The sequence below is a fragment of the Micrasema longulum genome, unplaced genomic scaffold (assembly GCF_059751315.1).
Source record: "Micrasema longulum isolate JH-2025_06_02 unplaced genomic scaffold, ASM5975131v1 h1tg000807l, whole genome shotgun sequence".
NCBI classification, from domain to species: domain Eukaryota; kingdom Metazoa; phylum Arthropoda; class Insecta; order Trichoptera; family Brachycentridae; genus Micrasema; species Micrasema longulum.
Window position 1 is genome coordinate 237496 of NW_028277999.1, and position 25135 is coordinate 262630.

Below are 25135 nucleotides of genomic sequence, written 5' to 3' on the forward strand. Positions count from 1 at the left end.
CAGGGTGCTCATTTGGCACCCCTGCTTTTCAATTTGTTTATTAATGATGTTGCTAAATCATTCTCTTACTCTCGTTTTTGGCTCTTCGCGGACGACAACAAAATTCTCAAAATAATTCAAACTTTACAAGACTGCTTTCTTCTTCAATCAGACATTAACTCTTTTAACCGATGGTGTAAAGTCAATAAATTAGAACTAAATATTAAAAAATGCAAAATAATGTCATTTCATAGAACAAAGCAACCAATTTCCTTCGAGTACCTATTAGAAAACTCCAAAATTGATGTAGTCAAGTCCATCAGAGATTTAGGAGTTGTTTTGGACTATAAACTGACATACAACGAGCATATAGATAATACAGTAAATAAATCACTGAAATTACTTGGCTTCATAAACAGAATATCCTCTGCTTTTACTAATGTCCGTACAATCAAAACTCTTTATTGCTCAACTGTTCGCCCTCTTCTTGAATATGCCTCAGTGGTCTGGTCTCCATTCTATGTCAATCGCATAAATCACATTGAATCAGTCCAACATCGCTTGCTTCGAAAAATAGCGTGGATGCTTGGACTAGAGAGAGATAATTATTCTTATGCTGAAATAGAGTCAATGTTAAATATTTCTAGTCTACAAAAACGTAGAACTAATATTGACTCCATATATATGTTCGGCATACTAAATGGTATAATCGATGTTCCATCATTACTGGGACAAGTAAAATTCAATATTCCGACTCGTAGATTGAGAAACAGTGAAGTACTGTTCATCGATCAGCATAGAACAAACTATGGCCTAAATTCTCCAATGACCCGCCTTTGTCGTATTGTTAACTCAAGACAGGATCTGGACTTTTTTGGTTTAAGTTTACAACGATTTAAACGAGCACTAAATAAATAGTCCAGATCTTGTCTCGATGTCCCTTATGTTTGTCAATGCTTCTTTCTTTTTTCTTTAAATGTTTTAAACTACTCTTTTATTGTAATATTTAAACCTTATAAATTGTATACATGGACTATGTCCGTTAATAAATAAATAAATAAATAAATAAATAAATAAATAAAACTTACGCATATATATGTAGTTTGGTATGATATAAAGTGCCATCTAGCGCCCCCGTCTAGAAACCCCATCTATTTCCATGAACAAACATTCTGATCTCTCGCATACGTTCATCCAACGTCTAAAATCTAAACTTAGATTGATCGTGGAACCGAATTTTATAGAAATATATGGCAAGCTTTAGAAGTTCTGCATGTTTTGTGGCTGGTAGAAGTGGAAAGATTTACGAGTTATTTAGTGCATAATTCGCAACGCAAATTTACTGAATACTCTTCATCACAATAGATGAGGCGTTCTTTTAAATATTTTGGTTTCATATAATTTTAAACATTTTGATTGAAAACAATGAAGTTCATAGTAATTCATAAAATAGATAAAAAAATAATTTATTGACAAGTTGTTACTTCAACCCACAAAGTTTAATAAACCAATAACTAGTTTCGTAGTTTCGTAGTGAATAAGAGATCAAAAAATATTACGCTTTGGATGCCATTACTTAAAAAAAAAGTTTACCAAACTTTACCGAATTTTAAATAGGACTAGAAAGTCAGATTCATTTCGACGGTCTTGAAGAGAAGATATATTTAAGCTAGTTTCTAACTTATTATATGTATATTGGTCTCTGAATAAGCCCAATCTCTAGTCTATCTGTCTTAAAAATCGATGTTGAACTGATGAGAATATAAAATGATTATATAAAATGAAATAAATGCGCTCGAAAGTAGGAATCCAGTTCTAACAGAACAGGGTTTGATTCGTGAGTCCACGACATAACAACGTTACGACAACTAATTCATTTTCATTCCGGTTTTTTTTTCCATCATCATCCTCCTTTTAGTGCCCGGGCTGCATTGGTAAACCAAATGCAGAGTCTTTAGATCATCTATTACATGAAGGTAAGGTGATCGATCAGTCTTACGTTTCTAGGAAAAATGAAATATTACAGTTTGATAAACCTTCAAAATCAATGTTTCACGTTCACCCTTCCCATAATCCGACCCAGGATCTCAAAATTGGTAGGCGAAGGGGTCAACAACTACATAACGAGGCGGAATTATCTCCAATTGATTTCATTATTAAGAACTTTTAACTGAGAGCAGTTATTGAGTGGAAAACCCCCTTTCAGAGTTTTATTTCTATTTTATAGACATATCGGAATTTTTCATCCCCAGGGCACGGAGAAAAAGGTTTTGTTACCACGCGTTTCGAAATATTACTTAGTAGATTTCATAAACAATTTAAAAGCTACCTCTTTTTGCAATTACTTTGCCAACTAAAGCCATGTCATCAGATCTCAACATTGTTGAAAATTAATAACGGCACCTACCAACGTAGGTTTTTTCCATGAATAAAATGTCCAATTCAATTCTCCTTATAAAGGCTTACTTACTCCAAAAGGCTTAGTTCAAAATGCTCAATTATAATGTATCTTTGGTGAAATACTTCGGAAAATGAAAACCGAAAGTCACAAATCAATACGACTTACCGTGGAAAGCCCAAAAAAAAAATTATTCGGGTACTGTCACCTTAAAGTATAGAGTATTGTTATTATTTTTTTATTTTTTTTCCTTTTGTTCCCGTTATTCATTGCTTTGCTTATGCATACAAAGATTTTTTCCTGGTATGTATATTTTGCAAAATATTTATTTTTCACGGGTCTGAATCAATTCCTTCATTAATTTGTTTCATTTTTGTAACTATGGCCTTTAGAAAGTCAATGTATTTTTCGGCAGTGGGTTCATTTTTAATTACTTCTTGTGCGCGCGTATTGTGCGCACATTTGTATGCAGTCCAACCTCTCGGCGTCAAACATAGGACAATAGTGTAATATATGGAGGACGTCCTGAAAACTGAGTCCATCGCAAGGGCAGCGATCATTATCTCTTTTTTTAAAATCTACAAATATATTTTCAAAAAGCACCATGACGTGAAAGCATTTGAGTTAGCTCTTAAGTCCGCCCAAAAGTATCCAATATCTCAGCATCTTTTAAATTTTTGAAAAACAAAATCATTATTTTGCCAGTATCACTTGATAAATATCTTTTGTTCCAAGTATCGTATGATTTTTCTCGCACTATTTTTTTAAATGAATGATATGGGAATATGGTCTTAGGTAGGGAGAGTTCTCATTTTGGAAGCCTTTTTCGCTAATTCATCCGCTCGCTCATTTTCCATGTTACCAACGTGTGTTTTAATCCATGTCATTGCGATTTCGTTTTTTACATGTTCGGTATTTTTTTCAGCAAGCTCTTTAACTTCGTAAATAATTGAATCTGTGGACTTTGGATCATTCAATCCTTGTAAGTTTGACATGCTGTCACTGTATAGCATAATTGTAGAATTTTTGGCATTTTTTAGTGTACGGCGAATTTAGGAAAAGTTGAAAAGATGACCATCGGCTATTTTAAAACAAATACTTTGAATTCAATTTACAAGTGTCCGAAAGCTATACGTATTTTTTATTAAAACCAAAATATAATTCTGGAGCCAGTAAGATAATAATAAATATGGATTAAGATACAACGATACGATAAAACGCATCGTACCATAAGACGCACGCCAATTGTTGGTTGAATTTTCAGAGTAAAAAAGGGTGCCTTACAATCCTTATATCTATAGTGGTTTAAGTTGTTTTTTTAAAAAATACTTTTTATGCATTTTTATGTGTATTTTTTTTCCAATTTATATTATTAAAAAAAAATGCATCAAAATCGACACCTTTCATGACGTAGTATGAAATTTAATTTTGAGATTAAGTAGTCAAGAATATGTAAAATTAACAGAGGGCATATAAATATATGACTATATTTTTTTCTGAGAACTTTCTTACTAAAAAGAACACTCCCACAATACCAAAAGTCAAACAAGACGATGGGTCATGAGGTCTATCACAAACTCTGAATTTAAGCAAAGAAATTTCAGGTTTCTGGGCCCCAAAATATTTAATAAGTTACCCGAACATTGTAAAACTATAACCCGTATGATAAAAAAAAATAGTTATAAGGTTTAGGTCGAGAAAAATCAGAAAATTTACTCAAAATACATTCTTAAATAATAAATGGCATAAATTAATATTGTATAACTGTATAATAAATTGACTAGTAGGTAGTAATGTTATTGTTTATTTTTGCATTAACATGTCTGCCTTAAAACAAGTTGTTCCTAGTTTAGCAGACTAGACATGATCCAGAGAAATCTATTAACTAAGTGTATATGAAGTAGATAAAGTAATTGTTATTTTTTTAATAAACTATGATTATTATTATTATTTTATTATTAATGTTTATTTTAAATTTGAACGTTTTTGCATATAATTGAAATTAACTTTATGAAATTTCTCATTTTGAATTCTAGAAATATTTGATACAACTTTTGAAGATTTGGCAAAATGCCATTTTTAAATTTGTGCTGCACAAACTTTGTATGAATGAGTGTGAAGAAAGTAAAAATTATAATTAAATTTAAAAAAATGTTAAATCACTCGTCAAAAACATTTCAAAAAAGTTAAATGACTCTCATAGAATTTTAATTGACTTTTAAATGTTTTTGTTTTGTGTTTTCCCACTTTGTTGAAATAAATTAAAACATAAACAACTCCCTAGGGAGGAAATTCAGGCAGTCTGCAAGCATTTGGACATAATCAAATATAGTTGAATTACTACCTGGTAAAAAATGAAGTATAAAAATTGGAAAATTGTTATCAGGCGTGCTCTCTGTTGAAATAAATTTAGAAATAAACAGTGGCTGTTGCCGACGTAAAAGTACATGCACCAACTTGGCGGCCCTTCCTGGGGTTTTAATGTAGCATAGGAGGCTTCAGTATGTGTAAGCGATCTACCACCTCCTCAATAAAGACTAGTATTTGTCACTTTCGGGGGTGGTGATCGCCATACTGAAGCCCACATATAGATTAGAATTCATGAAAATATTTGTATGCCCATAATGTGTTTTTATGTTGTTCTGTATAAGTGTTGATCGCCGCGCGGTCGGCGGGGAACTGCGGCCGGTAGCGGGAGGGTGGGGACCTTATACGTGGCGCGAGAGAGACCGATAGAGCCGGCAAATGTGCTCGCTATCTCTCTCGCCGCGTGATTGGTCAACCTAGCACCGCCCGCTATTGGCCTAGCCCACCGCCGCACGGCAAAATGTTGTATATATAGCCCCGCCGGGGAAAAATAAAGTCAGTCATCTCACCACACTACTAAGGCTTTCTACTCTCCACTTCACCTCCCTACCTCGCTTCAAACCGGACCTCATCGCCACCTGGATTCGAACACCGCTACCCCCCTGGACTTGGAACTCGGATACTCTTTGGATTGGATTTTGGACCCCGGATAATTTGGACCCTTGGATACTTCCCCGGAACACACCCCGCCGTTCCCACCGACGGAGAGATACCGGCCTTACAACCCGGTTGCCTGACTCAGGATTGCGGCCGCCAGCGCTACTCGCTAGCGACCCCGCAAGGGATCTCTAGGCGACGATACCTCCCCCGGAGCTTATCGTTCGTCGGCCGAGGCCCGCCTACGCCCGGCCACTCTGCGTTTGACACCAGCACCTATAGAAATACAGTTCTTGTGACGGGCGCGATTGCTACGGACGAAGCAGTGATCCGCCGCGTCTGTTACAAGTTGGTCCTTCGAGCCGGATATTCATCGCAGAGCGCCTAGAGATGACTTCGAGAACCCCTTCACTCCGCTCGGGTCGAGGAGGCACGGAACCGAGAGAAGACCCTGCTACAGATCAGGACTCAGCCGAGTCGGACACATCCGAAGATACAGTCCAGCGGCTGAGGACGCAGGTTCGAACGCTCCGTGCTTCACTACACGATCAAGACCGACGCGTGCTCTTGGAGACGAATCCCGAGCCCGCGCCGCGTACTACGGATATGGACGGCATCATGACGGTGCTGTCAAAAATGGCGATTCTACTAGAGGCTTCGCAAGGAAGAAGCCCGACTTCAGCCCCAGAGGACGTTAGCAGAGTCGGCGCCATGATAGCGCGCCAATCTACTGCCAAGGACCTACCCGCCTTCGCCGGAGAGCCGCAGGAATGGGCTACTTTCAAATCGCAGTACACTCAGTCGACGGAGATGTGCTGCCTTTCGGATCCAGAAAACCTCCTGCGTCTACAGCGTGCGTTAAAAGGACGGGCAAGAGAATCTGTGTCGTCATTACTAGTGGATCCAAGCCAAGTGAGGGTGATAATGAAGACGTTGGAGCTACACTACGGCCAGCCGGACATTGTAGCGTCTTCCTTGTTGGAAAAAGTGAGAAGGCTCCGCTGCATACAGAACGACGGATCTACGCAAGCATTAGTAGATCTGTCTAGCGCAGTTCGGAACGCGATAGCGACCTTAGAAGGCTTCGGTGGCGATTACATGTCTACGCCACAACTACTAAGTGAACTAGTGAGCAAGTTACCGCTGTGCATGAAGTCTCTCTGGTGGTACAGCAGAAGAGGAAACCGGGTGAGGCCCTCCGCGAAGGATTTCGCGCTCTTCTTGGAAGATTTAACGGAATCTTCGATGATAGGCGGCGGAATAGAGCCGCAAGTGTACAGCGGAAAACAACGCGAGAAGCCACAGAAGCGAGAACAAGTGCATACAGTGATTTCAACAGAGGGAAACGGGAAAAGTGTAGCGTCATGTGTTTTGTGCGGACGAGGACATTTACTACAAACGTGCCAGGAATACATAGAGTGTAGTATTCCGGAAAGATGGGACATAGTGAAGCGAAAGAATTTGTGTTTTTCGTGTTTATCGAACACTCATCGGGCGATAAAGTGTAGAAATGTAAAAAAGTGCGGCCTCGATGGATGTCGCCGAACACATCACAAGACATTACACGACAGAAATAGTGCCGATATCAGTGAAGCTCGGTCTAGCGCCGATATACGAGCGCCAGATAATAATGCCCGCCGCAACACGCCTGCAGCGGCGGGCGCCGGGGGAAACAGACCGACCGCGAACGAAACCCGCGCCGCGAGTTCAAATGAAAGAAACTACGATTACGGCCACAGTTCGCGGACGAATAATATAGTGACGAGCACCTACGCTCGGGAGGAACCGGTCCTCCTAAAAGTGATTCCCGTCATGTTAAGTGGTCCGCGAGGACGAGTGAACGCGTACGCGTTACTAGATGAGGGATCAACCGTGACATTGATTGACGCAAAAATAGCAAACGACATCGGCGCGCCGGGAGAGACTCGAGGATTAAAAATCCACGGTGCCGGCGGAATGTGCGTAACAGATAGTGCATCAAGAAAAGTCACAATTAAAGTGCGCGGAGTTACGGAAGATTTATTCACTCTCCGCGCAAACACAATACAGAAGCTGAGTCTGCCGCTACAGCCCGTGATTGAAGGGGAAGGCAGGATGCGACAAGTGTGCCCGCAGTTACTCATCGGCCAAGATAACGCCTCTCTCATAGTGACGAGAGAGGCACGGAGATGCGGGGAATACATCGCCTCAGTGACAGCCTTAGGAAAGGTGATACACGGTGGGCGGACACGCCAGACTAACGCCAGCATACTAATGGCGCTTAGTACAGAACAGAGACTAGAAAATCTAGTTAAACAAAATTACGCCGTCGACGCGTTAGGTATAAGTTCGACAGCCAAGATATCGCGTCAGGAGGCGCGAGCCACAGAAACCATGAGAGCCACGACACGTTTCCTACCGCAAGGACAGTACGAGACAGGGCTACTGTGGAAAGACAATCGAATATGTTTACCGGATAATCGCCGTACAGCGCTGAATCGATTTTTAAGCATAGAGAAAAAGTTCAGTAAAAACAGTGAATTCGCCGCGGCTTACAAGTTAAAGATTAAAGAATATCTAGACAAGGGGTATGCCCGGGAACTGACGCTGGCTGAAAGACAAGACACTGCGAGTGGGCTTTGGTTTTTGCCGCATTTCGCAGTGACGAACGTGAATAAACCGGATAAAATACGGATAGTATTTGACGCCGCCAGCCGCTGCAACGGGAAGTCATTGAACGACATGTTGGCCAACGGCCCGGACCTTCTCTCATCGCTTATGGGAAATATAATGCGATTTCGCGAGGGAAAGATCGCGCTGGCAGCAGATATAAGGGAGATGTTTCTCCAAATTAAAATAAGAAAAGAAGACCAGAGGGCGCAGCTGTTCCTCTGGCGCGATAGTCCCGAAGAAGAAATTCGGGAAATGATTATGACGTCGATGACGTTCGGCGCGGCGTGTTCACCGAGCAGCGCACAGTACGTGAGAAATCAAGTCGCAGAAGATCACGGGCAAGAGATGGCCGCCGCCAGGGATGCTGTGCGAAATAAATTCTACATGGACGACTATATGGATGCCGTAGACAGTGCAACAGAGGCGATACAACTGCGCCACGATGTCAGCGAACTACTACGGCGGGGCGGATTCATCCTCGCGAATTGGGCGAGTAATGATCCCTCCGTAATGGAAGCGATTCCTTCAAGTCTGAGAGGGAAAAGCGCACGCGAAATAATTAGCGGAACCTCCGTGACAGAGAGGGTCCTCGGCATCAAATGGGACCCGGTGACAGACGAGTTTCAATTTAAATTTAAAGTGTCACGGGAGGTTCCAACAGAGAGGCCTACAAAACGGCAGATGCTAAGTGAAGTTATGAGCATTTTCGATCCACTCGGTTTCGTAGGGTGTTTGACAATACGCCCGCGAATACTGCTACAAGATGTGTGGCGCTCCCACATAGAGTGGGACGAACAAGTGAATGAAGAACACGCAGAGAAATGGCGCACTTGGGTGGACATATTACGCAATACCGAGTGCGCTATACCGCGGCGCGTATCGAGCGCCAATGGCCAGCCAGTAGAGCTGCACGTATTTTCCGATGCCTCGGAGCAAGCGAGCTGCGCCGTAGCCTACATCGTGGAGGAGAACGCCGCCGGAAGGAATGCGACGTTCATGGCTAGCAAGTGCCGAGTTAGCCCGCTACGAGCGCTATCAATTCCACGCCTGGAATTACAAGCCGCGCTCATGGCCGCACGACTGGCGGCCACAATCAAGAAAGAATGCGGAAGTAATATACGCGATACCTACTACTGGACAGATTCTACTACGGTGCTGTGCTGGGTCCAGAGTGATTCGCGCATCTTCACGCCATTTGTAGCCCACCGCCTAGGGGAAATAGATGAGCTAACGAACGCTCAAGAGTGGCGGTGGGTACCAGGAAAGAAGAACCCCGCTGATCTCGGGACGCGGGACGGCGAGATACCAGACATCTCCCCGGCCGGCATGTGGTTCAGTGGGCCGAGTTTCATAAAGAAAAATAAAAGTCAATGGCCGCCGCTCAAGGTAATAACGGCGACCCCGGATACAAGCAGTGAAATAAAGTGTGCGAACAGTGCCATCGTGATGACAGCCCTCCCGGACGAAAGAAGATTTTCCTCCTGGCGGAGACTGATCAGGACTACAGCGTGGGTGTTGCGCTTCATAAACCGCTGCAGGAAAAAGAATACAGGAAGCGCGACACTCATCGCCCCGGAACTCAAGGCATCAGAGAGGGCGTGGATACTCATAAGCCAGACAGACAGTTACCACGCCGAGATAGCCGCAATTAGACGGGGGGAGTGCCTCCCGCGGAACAGCCGCCTGCTGGGCCTCACTCCCTACCTCGATAAAGATAGCGTCCTCAGAATGGGGACGCGAATTATGGAAGCCCCCGCGGTGAGCGAGCAACTAAAGGCGCCCGTCATACTGGACGGAGCGCACGCCTATACGCGTCTATTGATAAGGCATTATCACGAGTCGCGGCAACACGCAAGTACAGAGCGGACACTCAGCGAACTCAGACAACAGTTCTTTATAACACGATTACGGACAAATATAAGGAAAATTATATACGAGTGCCGCTACTGTCGAATACAGAAGGCCCGCCCGCAGCCTCCGCTCATGGGACAGCTGCCTGCCGGCCGACTCGATCATCACGTAAGGCCTTTTACCCACTGTGGGGTGGACATGTTCGGGCCCGTATACGTAACTATCGGAAGACGCCGGGAGAAACGATACGGGGCCCTGTTTACGTGCATGGTTACGAGGGCCGTGCATATTGAAATTACACCGTCGTTGAGTACTGACTCGACGGTGCAGGCCCTCAGAAGGATGGCGGCCCGCAGAGGACATCCGACAACGCTCTACTCGGACAACGGGACGAACTTCAGAGGCGCAGACAAAGAGATGGCGGCCGCCATGAAGGAACTAGCCCACGATCCCGAACTACAGAACGAGGCGACAAGGAGAGGGATCAAATGGGTGTTCAACCCGCCATCGGCGCCACACATGGGGGGAGCCTGGGAACGGCTCGTCCGGTCGATAAAGGGGGCGCTTATGGTGATTCTAAAGGAACAAGCCCCCCGAGAGGAAACGCTAATGACAGCGATAGCGGAGGCCGAGTACACAGTAAACACTCGGCCCCTAACCCACGTCTCGCTTGATAGCCGAGACGACGCTCCGCTGACTCCGATGCACTTTCTCATCGGGTCGAGCGGGGCCCAGCCGCATCTGGCCGATTACAGAGACGCGCCGCCCGAACTGTGCCTCAGAAAACAATGGCGGGTGGCGCAGAAACTAGCCGACGCATTTTGGAAAAGATGGATGAGGGAATATCTCCCGACGTTGGCACAGCGACGGAAGTGGCAACAGGCCGCCACACCGATCATGGTCGATGACCTGGTCATAATAACGGACGCCGCCCTCCCGCGGAATGAATGGCCGGGGGGACGCGTCATAGCAGTCACACCAGGGAAGGATGGACAAGTCAGGAGCGCCCGGGTCCAGACAGCCACCGGAACCTACACACGACCCGCCGTCAAGCTCGCCGTGTTGCAAATCAAGGACGACGTCGGCGCAGAGATGCCTCCTCGGCAGGGGGGAGTGTTGCCGACGTAAAAGTACATGCACCAACTTGGCGGCCCTTCCTGGGGTTTTAATGTAGCATAGGAGGCTTCAGTATGTGTAAGCGATCTACCACCTCCTCAATAAAGACTAGTATTTGTCACTTTCGGGGGTGGTGATCGCCATACTGAAGCCCACATATAGATTAGAATTCATGAAAATATTTGTATGCCCATAATGTGTTTTTATGTTGTTCTGTATAAGTGTTGATCGCCGCGCGGTCGGCGGGGAACTGCGGCCGGTAGCGGGAGGGTGGGGACCTTATACGTGGCGCGAGAGAGACCGATAGAGCCGGCAAATGTGCTCGCTATCTCTCTCGCCGCGTGATTGGTCAACCTAGCACCGCCCGCTATTGGCCTAGCCCACCGCCGCACGGCAAAATGTTGTATATATAGCCCCGCCGGGGAAAAATAAAGTCAGTCATCTCACCACACTACTAAGGCTTTCTACTCTCCACTTCACCTCCCTACCTCGCTTCAAACCGGACCTCATCGCCACCTGGATTCGAACACCGCTACCCCCCTGGACTTGGAACTCGGATACTCTTTGGATTGGATTTTGGACCCCGGATAATTTGGACCCTTGGATACTTCCCCGGAACACACCCCGCCGTTCCCACCGACGGAGAGATACCGGCCTTACAACCCGGTTGCCTGACTCAGGATTGCGGCCGCCAGCGCTACTCGCTAGCGACCCCGCAAGGGATCTCTAGGCGACGATACCTCCCCCGGAGCTTATCGTTCGTCGGCCGAGGCCCGCCTACGCCCGGCCACTCTGCGTTTGACACCAGCACCTATAGAAATACAGTTCTTGTGACGGGCGCGATTGCTACGGACGAAGCAGTGATCCGCCGCGTCTGTTACAGTGGCTAAGTGAGAAAAAAGTTTTTTTTCACTAAAACATACCTTAAATACAACCATGACTATCGAATGTTAAAAGGGGGGTCCATCATAACGTGTTTTAAAGGTTTTTTTTATTTTTTAAAAATGATTTAGAAGTTCAACAAGGAAACATAAAATACATACATTTTTCAAGTAAGCATTACTATCATACTTTATATATATCCTTAATTATAGAACTCCACCATCTTTCAAATTATATAAAATGAGTGTGTAAAATTAATTTAAGTAATCATAAAAATTAAATTTAATGAATGAGTAAAATAAAGATTGACTTAAAGAAATTAAATTGAGTTAAACATAAGAAACGAAATTTATTTAGGAAAAAAAAAAAAAAAACATAAGATGTAATAAAATAAACTTAAATTAATTTACATACACAAAAATGAGATTAAGCGATTAAGCCAAACGGCAAAAAATATTGCCAAGTTTTCATATTTTCACTAATGAAGGAGTTGCATTTACAGCTCGTACAAGCATTTACAAATCTGCTAGTAGAGATGCAGCCAAAATGCTAAAACAAATTACTGCATTTTCGAATTTTGGGAACGATATATTATTGTGAACATGCCATATATATAAATTGTTTCAAAAACTATGCCATAAATACTGCAAACAAATGCTTAAATCTGTATTCTTCCTAATATCCGCAACTGTTCTGTTGACTTTAATGTTCTCCGAGGATGCTTTGGAATAGATTAATGATCTTAAAAGATACGATTATTATTAACTCATACACATAATACGAGGAAATTTTCTCGTGATAAAAACATCCGAGATTTATTAAATGAATTATTGTATTCTTTAGATCGTTGAACTTCAAAATTATCTGTTTCATCCCTCTATATTGTAATCAAATAACATGTTGCTCCTTCTGTTATCAAATTCTCTCAGATCTATATTTATCAGTCTTTGTTTTCCGAAGACCCTAAAAACTCTGATTCCGCCGTCTTTCATGAATTCAATAGTAAAAAGGTATGAGTACTGGTGGTGTAATGGTCAGCGCATTTGTCTATCATGCAAGAGGTCTCGGGTTCGATTCCCGACATGGCCGAAATGAAATTTTATTTCAACAAAATATTTTTTACACTAGAATATTTCAACGTAGTTATGCAGAAAGCACCCAGTCCACAATTTCATGAAAATTAGATATTTTTCTAATTGGGTGCAGTTAGGTCAATTCTGTTTTGCTAAAAATAACCAGACCGCTTTCACATAAAAAAAGGTATTTATCACCTTTAGAAAATGGTGTCAATCACAAAAACAGCATTTTATAATTTGCAAAAAACACCCACAGCACTAAAAAAAGCTTACGGTACTTAAAAATTATTAAAACTTTTCAATTACATAATAAGGTTCTTGTTTGTAATATTTAAAAAAAACAAATGTATTCGTGGTTTATCATTTGTTAAAGTCAAAAACATTCCAACTGTTGTGTAGATTAAATTATTAAGTCTTTTTTAAAGGTGCTATTATCTCAGTTTCACTCTTCGATGGCTCGCTGCTTTCTGCATAACTCCGTTCATTTCATAGTCTCTAGACTGGTACCTGAAGCGTAAGACTTATCGTCTTACCTTCAAACAAACTTTGTTGGCTGATGTATAAATTATAAAAACTCAACCCGACATAAATTATTTCTAAACCTCCTAATTTTTTTTTTTACCCTAAAATTTAATTGACTTAAATTTATAATTGATTCATAACAAAACCGAATTTAAAATATACGGAAACCTGCATGATATGAAAATTCAAAATTCCTCCAACCTCCCATAAACACTCCACATTTTATCTCCCTCTATGATTCACCGTTTATTAAATATTTCATCGTAAAAATATAATTTTCTGATAAAACTCAACACGATTAAAACAATTGTTTTTAATTATGGGTATAACCCAAATTTGTAGGTAATATTTTTTAACAAAAATTGACAAAAAAAACGTTCATAGTAAATATCTGTATTCAAACAATATAGATTTCAATGACAATAAACGATGGAGCAGTTTTTTGTACGGACTTAAGCAACTTAAATTTTAACAATGCTCAAATTTATTTAATTTTATAAACTTCCGTAATAAGTTTTCACTTTCTCATTTAACTTAATGATTAAGAGAAAATACATAAACTACAGAATAATGTATATTGAATTATTTTAATGTTATATTCGTCATCATTCCCTTTCCGCACCTAATGGTGCGGTGCATTGGTGCACCAATCACAGCGGATCTTGATCTTTGTTACATGACGGTAAGATGATTAGTCTTACGCTTCAGGTACCAGTCCAGGGACTATGAAATATTCTTGCATAAAGTTACATTTTTAAATAAATTTGTTTAAATTTTCTGGGTTCGATAAAAATAGTAAGCTACAACGAAAATTAATGTCTGGCTCAAAAATTACTGTGTAAAAAAAATTGCATGAATCCTCATCACCAAATCTTCTACCGGATTCTTCCCGAAATAAAAAAAAAGTCACATTTTTTGTTACCATCTTAGTGTTTTGATTTATAATTATTATTTATTTTTTATTTATTTTACTTAAGACGTTATCTGTTGCAATTGAACTAAAATATATTTAATATCTGAACAGAAAACGCAGCCAGTAGATTTGTTATTCATAAATATATAAATGATATTCAATGTTACGTTTAAAGAATTTCCTGATTTATTCCCCAAAACTTGTTCGTTTCAAGATCTTACATCGTACAAATATTTCAGACTACAAGTTGGAACTGAAATTTCAAATACATGACTGTTTGAAAGTATAAATTATTAACAGTATATTACGAGTATTATGTATTTTGTGTCAGAAACTGAGCAAAGTTCATTCTACTGTCCTCATCCTGAGATAAGAATGTACTTTATTTTCTAGTTATGAGCAATAGTTCCAATTATATATACCGCTAGCTAAAACTTGGTAGATAGATTAACAAAATAATAAAATGAATGATCAGTATAAAAGGTCAACTTATCTCAATAAAATACCCTAAAATCTTTTAAACCTTTTAAATACATAGTTTTGAATGAATATCCCAAAACTTATCGGCGTCAAATTTCAGACTACTAAAAGACCTCAGCTTAAAATATTTTCAGCTGAATCTAGAAGAAATCATACAAAAATAAGACATTTTAATTAAAATAAAAATAAAATATTTTGTTTCTACAATATACATAAGCGGTAAAAAAGAGTATTAAAACAATAATGGATAATTATATAGCAATGCAATACATAAAAACAGTAAAAATAGTAAACAAAAAATTCAACAAAGGCATGGGCCTGTTCGTGGGTATACAAGAAATGTTTATGAATTTTCGCTCCTATAATAAAAAGACAGGTAAAATATTTTTGTGTAGTATTTTTGTGTAGTAAAAAAAAAGTTTCGTAAGGAATTTTTTTACTATGCACTAATTAAAAAAGGAATACAAAAAAAAAACATAAATATATTACTTATTATTAAAGGGCAACAAAATATATCATAGAAAAAGAGTTAATATCTTTAGTTTGAATACAGGATAGTGCGTGTTTTTTTAAAGAAGAAAAATTTTGAAAGTTTGGAATCAATGAATATTATCAGTAAATGAGGAATTAAATATTTTTGGGCCTATAAAACATGCATGTCTCTGTGCTAGCCTCGTTTAACAATGTGGTTTTTCTAACACACGATTTCTTCTTTGATTGATCTATTTGAATTACTTTTAAATACATTTTGGTTCTTAAGTATATTTGAAAGATTGAAAACAATACATTTGTCTTTCATCTAAAGGTAAATTAAAAGTTATTTTAAATACGTGCCATTATTGTGGACAACGACAGGCCCTGCATTGAATAGAACAATAGTTTTATCGACGATTTGTGATCATAATTTTATTTCATTCAAATGACAATAACCCCAGGGTACTTGCGTAGCGTAATGTCAAACTCATTTACTTAGCTCTTGTAAATGGATGAATATATTAAATTTAAATTCCTGAATAAATTTCACACTAAAACGCCCGATTACGTATAATTACACCAGAAATTCCTAAAAGCAAAGCATCACCAATTTTCAGACAAAATGTAGGTGTTTCATTGTCTAGAAAATAATCTCAATGAATTATTTGAATTGGGAGGAAAAGATAATAAGTCCATACTTTTTTAGCTTAAAATTGTATTTTTTTCTACCTGGCTTATGTACAAGGTTTATATTTACTTCAAACAGATATATATATATTATTTTTTTTCCAAAAAATAATGTTTCGGCCATGGCCTGTTTGAAGAACTTCCCTGCATTTGCTCTAGTGACGAGGAAACCACAAAAAACTCATCGGGAGAAGGCGGACTGTTGTCATTTGAAAACATAACTTTCGATCCACTTGATTTTTTTTCTCTATCTCTCTCGACAAGTCCTTATGACTTATTACTTTTTGAACATTGTGTAAATCCTCATTCAGACTTTTACATTGCGCTTCTAGTTGCGTTCTCTGTAAACTGAAAAAGGGGGCAATGCATCAACGGAGAGGACATCTTGGAGAGTAATATCGCATGGGCAGGTGTTGATTTCAGATATCTTAAATATGTACAAGTAGCTCATTTATCCACCATGTCTCGTCAGGATTTGTATTAGTTTATATCCTGCACGCTACAGTTTTCTGAAATAAAAGGCATGGTAAATAGATAAAACAAACGTTTTTGTTACCTTTTTGGGGGTACTATTAAATACGATTCATCATCATTCCAGAGCTGTTAAGTTTAATAATTAGGCAATACTGAATGAACTTACTCATTGTGCATAGTGTAAATTATCAACTTTGTCTTTCATAGTACAACAAACGTTGATAATTTGATAGTCATGGTTTTCAAAAGGGATAAATGTATGACTTAAACGTAAAATTATTGTGAACGGAGGTAAAAGGCTCATTCAAAATCAGGTAAAAGAATTTCTGTTGTTAGGAAGTATGTTTACTAGAGAAATAAAAAGGGTGAGTACCAGGAAAGTTATGTAAGGGGCACTAAAATCAACTTTGGAAAATTTGTGTTTATCCCAGGGGCCAAATAAGCAATTAACTTAGAAATTCCGGTACCGGGACGAAAGTGAGCTGATTACTGTTAAAATACGTTTTATCTTGAGAATTTGTGATAAAACTGTTAAAGATAGATGGACAAACTAATGTCAAGATCTGTGCAATATGCACAGCAACATAAGACAAAATGAAATGGCTGCACTGGTTTGGATGTGTAGAGCATCTGCCCAGTAAAATAATGGCTACACAAATTAAATATGTTAATGATGGATGAGTGAGGACTTCCAGAAATAATTGTTCACTGTCAACAGACCTACAATCGTATTAACAAACAATGCAGAAAGGAAATCACACATTTCCTGTGAGTTAAAAATTGATGACCAAAACGCCTGAACTACTTATGACAAATTATTGCTGACATGCGCGGATATCAGCTATATCGATAAAATTGCTAACAGCCAAGGAAGTTATACATGAAATCAAGGAAGTATGGTAAACATTGATCAACATATATCCAAATAGTAATGCGAGGGTTGCTACTTAAGTTTTGAGATATGGCAACACCAGTGTGAATATGTTAAATCTGACATTGTTATCGTAAAGTTTGCTTTTTTAATGGTAAACGTACTTGGTACGTTTTGTCATACAAGTAATATTTGTGTTAATTATGGAAATCTGAATGAAGTAGTGAAATTAATTATTTGGGTGTAATGATGGATTCCAAACTTACATTACTTCAAAATACTAAGATAGTAACGAAAACGATTGCATTTTTTTTCAAATTTGGGAAAAAATTCAAGATTTGTTGATAAGGATTCTTGCATAATTATTTTTGACACAATTATTAAACTAGGCATTAACTGCTGTAGCAGCATATTATTTGTGTCAAACCAAGAAAACTTAAACAAACTAACCATATTACAAAATAAAGATTTAAAAATCATTTTGAAAAAAAAAAACCATACACAAGTGTAAATTTGGTATTTAATTAGTACTTACAACAAGCAAATAATATTTTACAGTACGATGATGTTTGTGTGTAGTATGTTTCGTTTTTTTTTAGAACATAGCATTTTGGAAAAAAATGATAAAAACAAACATGAACATGATCACCATACCAGAAAAAAAATCAAAATCAGACTACCACTTAGAGAAAAGGAGAAGACAAAAAATTATATTTTATATAAGGCAGTAGAAAAATATGATGAAATAGGAAACAATCTTTATGAAGAAAAAAAAAATAATTTCCAATAGAATGTTAAGAAATATGTGTCAAATAACTTATAAATGAAATAAATATGTACATATTTATTATAATAGCACAAATAAAAATATGTTTATGTGCGCCCCATTTCAAGATTTAAAATAAAAATAATAATAAAAAAATATTAAAAAAATTAAAAAATCTTTATCCCTTTCACACCCCCCGTGCTACAAGACCCAATGTGACGATCTAAGAAAATCAATACTTAAAATTTTATTTCTCGCAATTTTCGGAACATAATGATATTATTGTTAGAATTATTTTGTTATTTTGAATTTAAAGGTAGAGCACTGACAAACATATTCTTACGTATGCTCTAATAATAACAAAGTATATAATTTTAATTGAATATGAAACATTCACATTATATACTGAGATATATTGTGCACTTAAAAAAAAAGAAAAAGCATTTCCTTATTTGCACCCAGTGGTGCAAAGGGCCCTTTATTGGTACTCCAATCATAGCGTATAAAGATGAATTCTTAAAGCTAGAGATAGCTGCAAATGAGATTTTAAAATAAATACATCTAAGACTAAATAAATGTAAGCAAGAATTCGCAAATGGTTTTTCGAATTAAAAAAAAACATATTATTCTTCTACTCCTCTTAGTGCCCTGTCAGGTATCCTCAACGTTGGCAATCACTCTGGCAAAAGTATCTCTGTCCTGTGTTACCCTGAAAATCTGCTCCACAGTCCTGAAGCCAGTACAGTCTCGTATATTTCGCAGCCAAGACATCTGTCTTCTTTCAGCCCCTCTGTGACCCTCAATTTTGCCTTTCAAAATTAAATGAAGCAAGTGTTCCTCATTTCCACGCATTATATGACCCAGATATGAATTTGCAACCACATCAATGCAACCATATCTTAAAAGCCTCCAGCCTATTCATAGTGTTCAAGTTCAGAGTCCAAGTCTCACAGCCATACAATAATACAGACCACACATAACATTTTACCAATTTTTGCCTTATTTTCAAGTAAAGATTAGCATTGCAGAAGAGGGATTTCATTTGATGAAAAGCAGCTCTTGCTGTCTCAATTCTGCATTTAATTTCTATATCTGGGTCAAGGGTTTCTGTAAGAATGCTGCCGAGGTATTTTAATTTGTCCACCTTTTCAATGTTTAATTTAAGAAAAATTGCGGAGTAATCAAGTCGGCCCAATGTTATTTATTTTGTTTTGCCAATATTGATTGTTAAACTTAGTTGTTCGTCAAATGCATCCACTCTATTTAACAGCTCTCGAAGATCGGCAATGCAATCTGCCAGCAAAACAGCATTATTAAGGCACCTTTAGTGTTCTTTTACTCCTAAATATATATAAATATATATATATATATATATATATACATATATATATATATATATATATATATATATATATATATACAAAAGTTTATTTTGGTTGTTCAATGTAGATTGAATTGCAATCATTACAATTCAATAGGTATATGCCAGATTTATTATATTTAGTTTAGTTTATCCGTTCAAGAAACTGATATTCAACGTATTTTACTTTCTATAAAAACCAAATCTGTGGGCAGTGATCAGCTGAGTATGAGATTGATACACTTTATTTTTCCTATTATCTTACCGGTTATTACTGACATTATAAATTATCACTATTCTTTAAATACTGGAGATTTTCCTGAAGCTTGGAAAAAAGCATTCATTATACCACTTCCCAAAATTTCGTTACCAGTTTCTGTCAAAGATTACAGACCCATATCTATTCTTTCAATTTTTTCCAGTCATTGAACGAGTTGTATATAATCAGCTAAATAATTATCTATTGTCAAATAATCTTCTTGATCCCAATCAATCAGGTTTTTGTGCGGACCATAGTACAACTACCGCTTTAATCAAGGTTACAGATGACATTAGATACACAATGAATAACAAAATGCTAACCTTGATAACATTACTCGACTTCAGCAGCGCTTTCAACTCTGTGGATTTCGATCTTTTGTTGGCTAGACTTAAAACACTAAAAATGCCACAACCGGTTATAAAATGGTTCGGATCGTATTTACAAGCTAGACAACAGTGCATCAAAACACCAGATCATCAATCGGAATGGGTTGATATTGCCGCTGGAGTACCTTAAGGTGGAGTTTTATCACCATTACTATTTTCCCTGTTTATTGATCCGATTGCAGATTGTCTCAATTGTTCATATCATCTCTATGCAGATGATTTACAATTATATCTTCATTGCATACCTGAAAACACCAGCGAAGCAATAGAATCGATGTCTAATATACTAAATTGCGTGTCAACATGGACAAAAGAGTATGGTTTACTAATAAACCCATCTAAAACACAAATTATGTTTGCAGGTAGTCAAAGATTGCTTAGTAAGCTAGACATACCTTCACTTAATCCTCTTATTGTCAATGGTACCAATATTCAATACAGGAAATCCGTATAAAATCTAGGAGTACAAATGGATGAACATCTCTGCTGGCGAGCTCATACTAATGAATTAAGCCGCAAAATATTGTTCAGTCTACACTCACTTAGAAGGTTGCAAAAATTCTCACCCATTGGTACTAAATGCACCCTTGTACAAGCAATACTACTACCCATTATAGATTACGCTGATGTTTCCATGACTGATTTAAGCTATGAGCAACTTGATAAACTTGAACGAATTCAGAACACATGCATAAGGTACATTTTTGGTCTTGGGAAATATGGCCACATTTCTGATTATCGTAGGCAACTGAAATGGCTCAAAATTAGACAGCGGAGAGACTATCACTCCCTCTCACTTCTGTTCAATGTACTTCATAGTCCTTACGCTCCTATATACCTGCGTAAAAAAATTCAACGCTTATCAGTTCATGGTTTACCTCTTCATTCTAATTCTAAAGGCATTCTCTTAATACTCATCAACAATTCCTCTTTCTTCTCTAGCTCATATAGTGTCCATGCGGATCGACTGTGGAATCATCTCCCACCCACCATCAAAGATGTTGCTACATTATCTCTGTTTAAATCACGTCTGAAAAAACATCTCCTTGCTCTTCCTTAATCTCTCCTCCTTTCCTTTTTCCTCTTTCTTCTTTTTTCCTTTTTCCCATTGAGTAATAATTTTAATTTAAGGTAATTCATAAATAAATACGTTTTTTTCTATTTTTAAATACTTTTAGCTTTTTAATCTTTTTTTTTCTATTGAATATGTTCTGTAACTTGAATTATAAAAATAAAACTTTTATTTTATTGGTTGGTTGGAAGAAATTGCCATTTGGCAATAAACCCGCCAATTTTCAAATAACAGTATGTTCAAAAAGTTAAATAAATAAATACATCACCGCGCGCAAAATAATTTACTACCACAGCCTTTTAAGAGTTAAAAAAAGCTGTTTTTTTTCGTTTGTATGGTACATGCCCTTTCTACGTGGACACAATTCAATCATACCTCTTGACTATCTTTTTAATAAAATAATATCTCTTTACTGTCTTTTTAATACAACGAAAATGATACTTACGAGTATTAATTTTAAATTTACGAAACATATTTATTTATACTTTTACATTGATTGTATTTTTTTTATACAGAATAATGTTCCCTCACTAGGATGTCCAGTGTCGAGGGAAACATTTTATAAAATGTGAAACATGCCTAAGATTAGCTATTTAAAAAAGTTAACATAATAATAACAATAAAAAACGTAATAAATCTAATTAACCTGATTATCATTAACATAATAAACAATAAAAAACTAAAACAGTTATAAAAAAACAAAACCAATACATATAGACTAATAGATCAAATTTCATAAACCGTACACACATTTTACCTATTTGGCTTGATCCACTCATCGATCCGTACGCAACCCACCTCCACTATCCATTTCTTAATAGCAATTTTATATTGTGAGAACTAACTAATTGTTCTTATGGATAATGAAAGTAGATTGTACACTTTAACCGAGTAGTAGGCTAATCCTCTTTGACCGATGGTTGTATTTATTTTTTAATTTTTTTGCAGCATCAGGGTGGAGTATCTAGTAATTTTTGTATTTAGTAATTCTAGTAATTCTTGTATTTGTAATGCAGCAACTTAAGGACCTTGGAAAATGTTTGTTCTTACCTCATTTTCAAACAAAAAATAACAGCTAATGAACTTCTATGTAAAGTGATAACTTGTCAAAAGTGATATTATTTACTTCCCTTGCATTACATTTACATTGTTTAAGGGCGTCAGCACAAGTTTATTAATGAAAATGTCTTCTAAACCAATATTTAAACTCACTGATTTCCTGCAATTTGGCTATGAGCTACGAGTAACTTTTTTCCGAAGCATATGACAAAGTATTATCTTCCAATATCCTTATTAAAGCTATGTAAATGTCAATCAAACTATCACACTGTCACACAATGTCATGTAGTTGCAAAAAAATAAAATAAAGCTGCATTTCTTCGTGTAAATGGCTAAACAATAATTGTAACGTAATAAGTGTAACGGAAGGTAAAGAATAATAACGAGTACTCATCATTATTTATTTTAAGCTCCTTTTGTTATTTGTTGTTAGTCATTATGTATATTTAAATCATCAAATAATATGTTTTACTTTGAGTATCTACAAGATTTATTTGACAGTGTGAAATATGTTCGAATTCTCGTCTTTTTGTCAGTATAAAAATATAAAACGAAATTCCTAAAACACATTTTAGTCCCTTTAACGTGGCAGATTACAGAAAGCTTATGGTAAAACTCAGAAAATCTTTATGAAAGTAGGATCGCGGACATATTGTTTTTTATTATTATTCATATAGGATGTACGAGTGTGTAAACAAAAGTCGTTGAACTTGTATTTATGTATTTAGGCTGTGGGCGTCGTGGGTTCAAAATCAATATTCAAATAATAAAAAAACTAGGATTTTACTCTTAAGTTAAACAGGAAAATCGCCATCTCGCACTCGATTTCATTTTAATGATAAAAACCTATGGCCAATTATTAGGATGCCTTTATTTCTTTTCTGATTAAAAAAAAGAATTGTTGCGTACACATTCAGTAGAGGTAATGGTTTTAATGGACCGTATATTTGTTGGTTTTTATGAGAGATTTACTTTCGTAAATATTAAAATATGAAAGTTTTCTGATTGTGACTACTAACCTATCCTACCATAACTTAATTCCTATTTTCTAATATTAATTACAACCTGTTGAAAATGGCCCTAAAAATTCAAATGTTTGGGTAAATCATAAGAACCCTATAATTGTATTTTTTTTGGGATTAAAGATTTGAATGGATTGTCCATACATTATTGTTTTTTAACAATTTTTTATTGAACATATTACACGTTAAGATTAAAAGAAAAAAGCTTTCCGACATTTCAATTTATATATGAAAAACTTTTTAAAAAGGCTGAAAAGGGATATAGTTTTATTTATTCAAATAAAAATTTCCTTTAAAATAAGTTGACACGATCTCTATTTACGCAAAATTCGTTTTGCAAGGGATCAAAAGTAAGTTCCGTTTAGAATGTTTAACGCTTTAAGTCCTAAAATTATAGTTGGTACTATATATATGTATTCACTAGGTACGTTAATTGTAATCTGTACTTTTTTCAGGTCTGGTGGACACTCAACAAAGGCCGCATCATGATAAAAAAAGAAATAAAGAAAATTAAACAACCTTTCTCGAGAACTAACAGAAGTAAGACATTACAGTCTGAATAAAAACAAGTTAAAGGCAGATACAAACAAAAAAATACTACAAAATGGAGTACGATACAAATACAAGCACGGTGTCAGATATGATTGGAAACAATATCAGCGGTTTGTCTAATGTTCCTGCACAATATACTGAAGAAGAAATGGATCCCACTAGAGATCCATTGTACATAGTTATCCCAGTGACGATTATTTACGTTATAATATTTATAACTGGAGTCGTCGGAAATGTAAGCACGTGTGTTGTAATATCAAAAAATAAGTCTATGCACACTGCCACAAATTACTATTTGTTCAGTATGGCCATATCAGATCTGTTACTTCTAATAAGCGGGCTTCCACAGGAAATGTACTCCATCTGGTCACGGTATCCTTACGTTTTCGGAGAGGTGTTTTGTGTGCTGAGAGGTCTGGCTGCTGAAACATCAGCAAATGCCACTGTACTGACAATAACAGCGTTCACGATCGAGCGATACGTGGCTATTTGCCATCCATTCCTCTCTCACACCATGTCAAAACTGTCGAGAGCGATCAAGCTGATTCTGATCATATGGTTAGTGGCTTTAGCTTTTGCTATCCCCCAGGCTTTTCAATTTGGTCTCGTGATGCACCAAGGCACAGTCGTCTGCACCCAGAAGATCGTTATTCTGACGCATTCTTTCGAGATTTCCACATTTTTATTCTTCGTCACGCCGATGACTCTCATCACGGTTTTGTACGCTATGATTGGATTCCGGTTGAGGAGCTCAAACATGATGAAGAGAGAGAGGACTCAAGTCGAGTCCAATAACCGGTCGCTCCGAATGACAAATAATACAAGACCTAAGGTTCCGATAAGAAGAGCTAGTCAGTCGTCAAGGCGTGTCCTAAGGATGCTTGGTAAGTAAAATTTTATTCATTCACCATTTTTCCCATTACAATTCTAGTTAAAACCATATCTGAAGAAGCATCATTACCTAAAAATGAACTGTTTACTATATACAAAAAGTAAGGTTAATTATCTAAGATATTGAAATTTCTTTTAAAATCTCACGAGAAATAGATGAAGAAACATAGGCAAAAACTCGTAGAAATGCCTTTTCTGTTAATTAAACTTTAGGAATAATTCGAAACGGCCGGCGGCAGCGCGCAAAAAAATTTTAACACTTCAAATTGTCAGTTCGGAGAAATACTTTATGTTGGACGCACGTCAGTTTGAATTAAATTTGAAATACTGTAAGTACGTTAAATACGTGTTTAGTGGTCTGCCAGATTGTATTTGGGTGTTTAAGTTATTTTTGTCATTGTAAAGGGACCATTATTTAAAAAAGTG

General features: G+C 37.4%; 1 protein-coding gene across 1 annotated transcript in view; it reads left to right on the top strand.

Moving 5' to 3' along the window:
* LOC148278936 (pyrokinin-1 receptor-like) overlaps positions 1–24710 on the top strand; it is a 198638-nt gene extending 173928 nt beyond the window's left edge. The window contains exon 2 of the mRNA XM_088230690.1: positions 23722–24710. Coding sequence (XP_088086816.1) covers positions 23871–24710 — 840 coding nt within the window. The 5' untranslated portion in view covers positions 23722–23870. The remainder of the gene's footprint in view (positions 1–23721) is intronic.
* Positions 24711–25135: the final 425 nt, after the last annotated feature.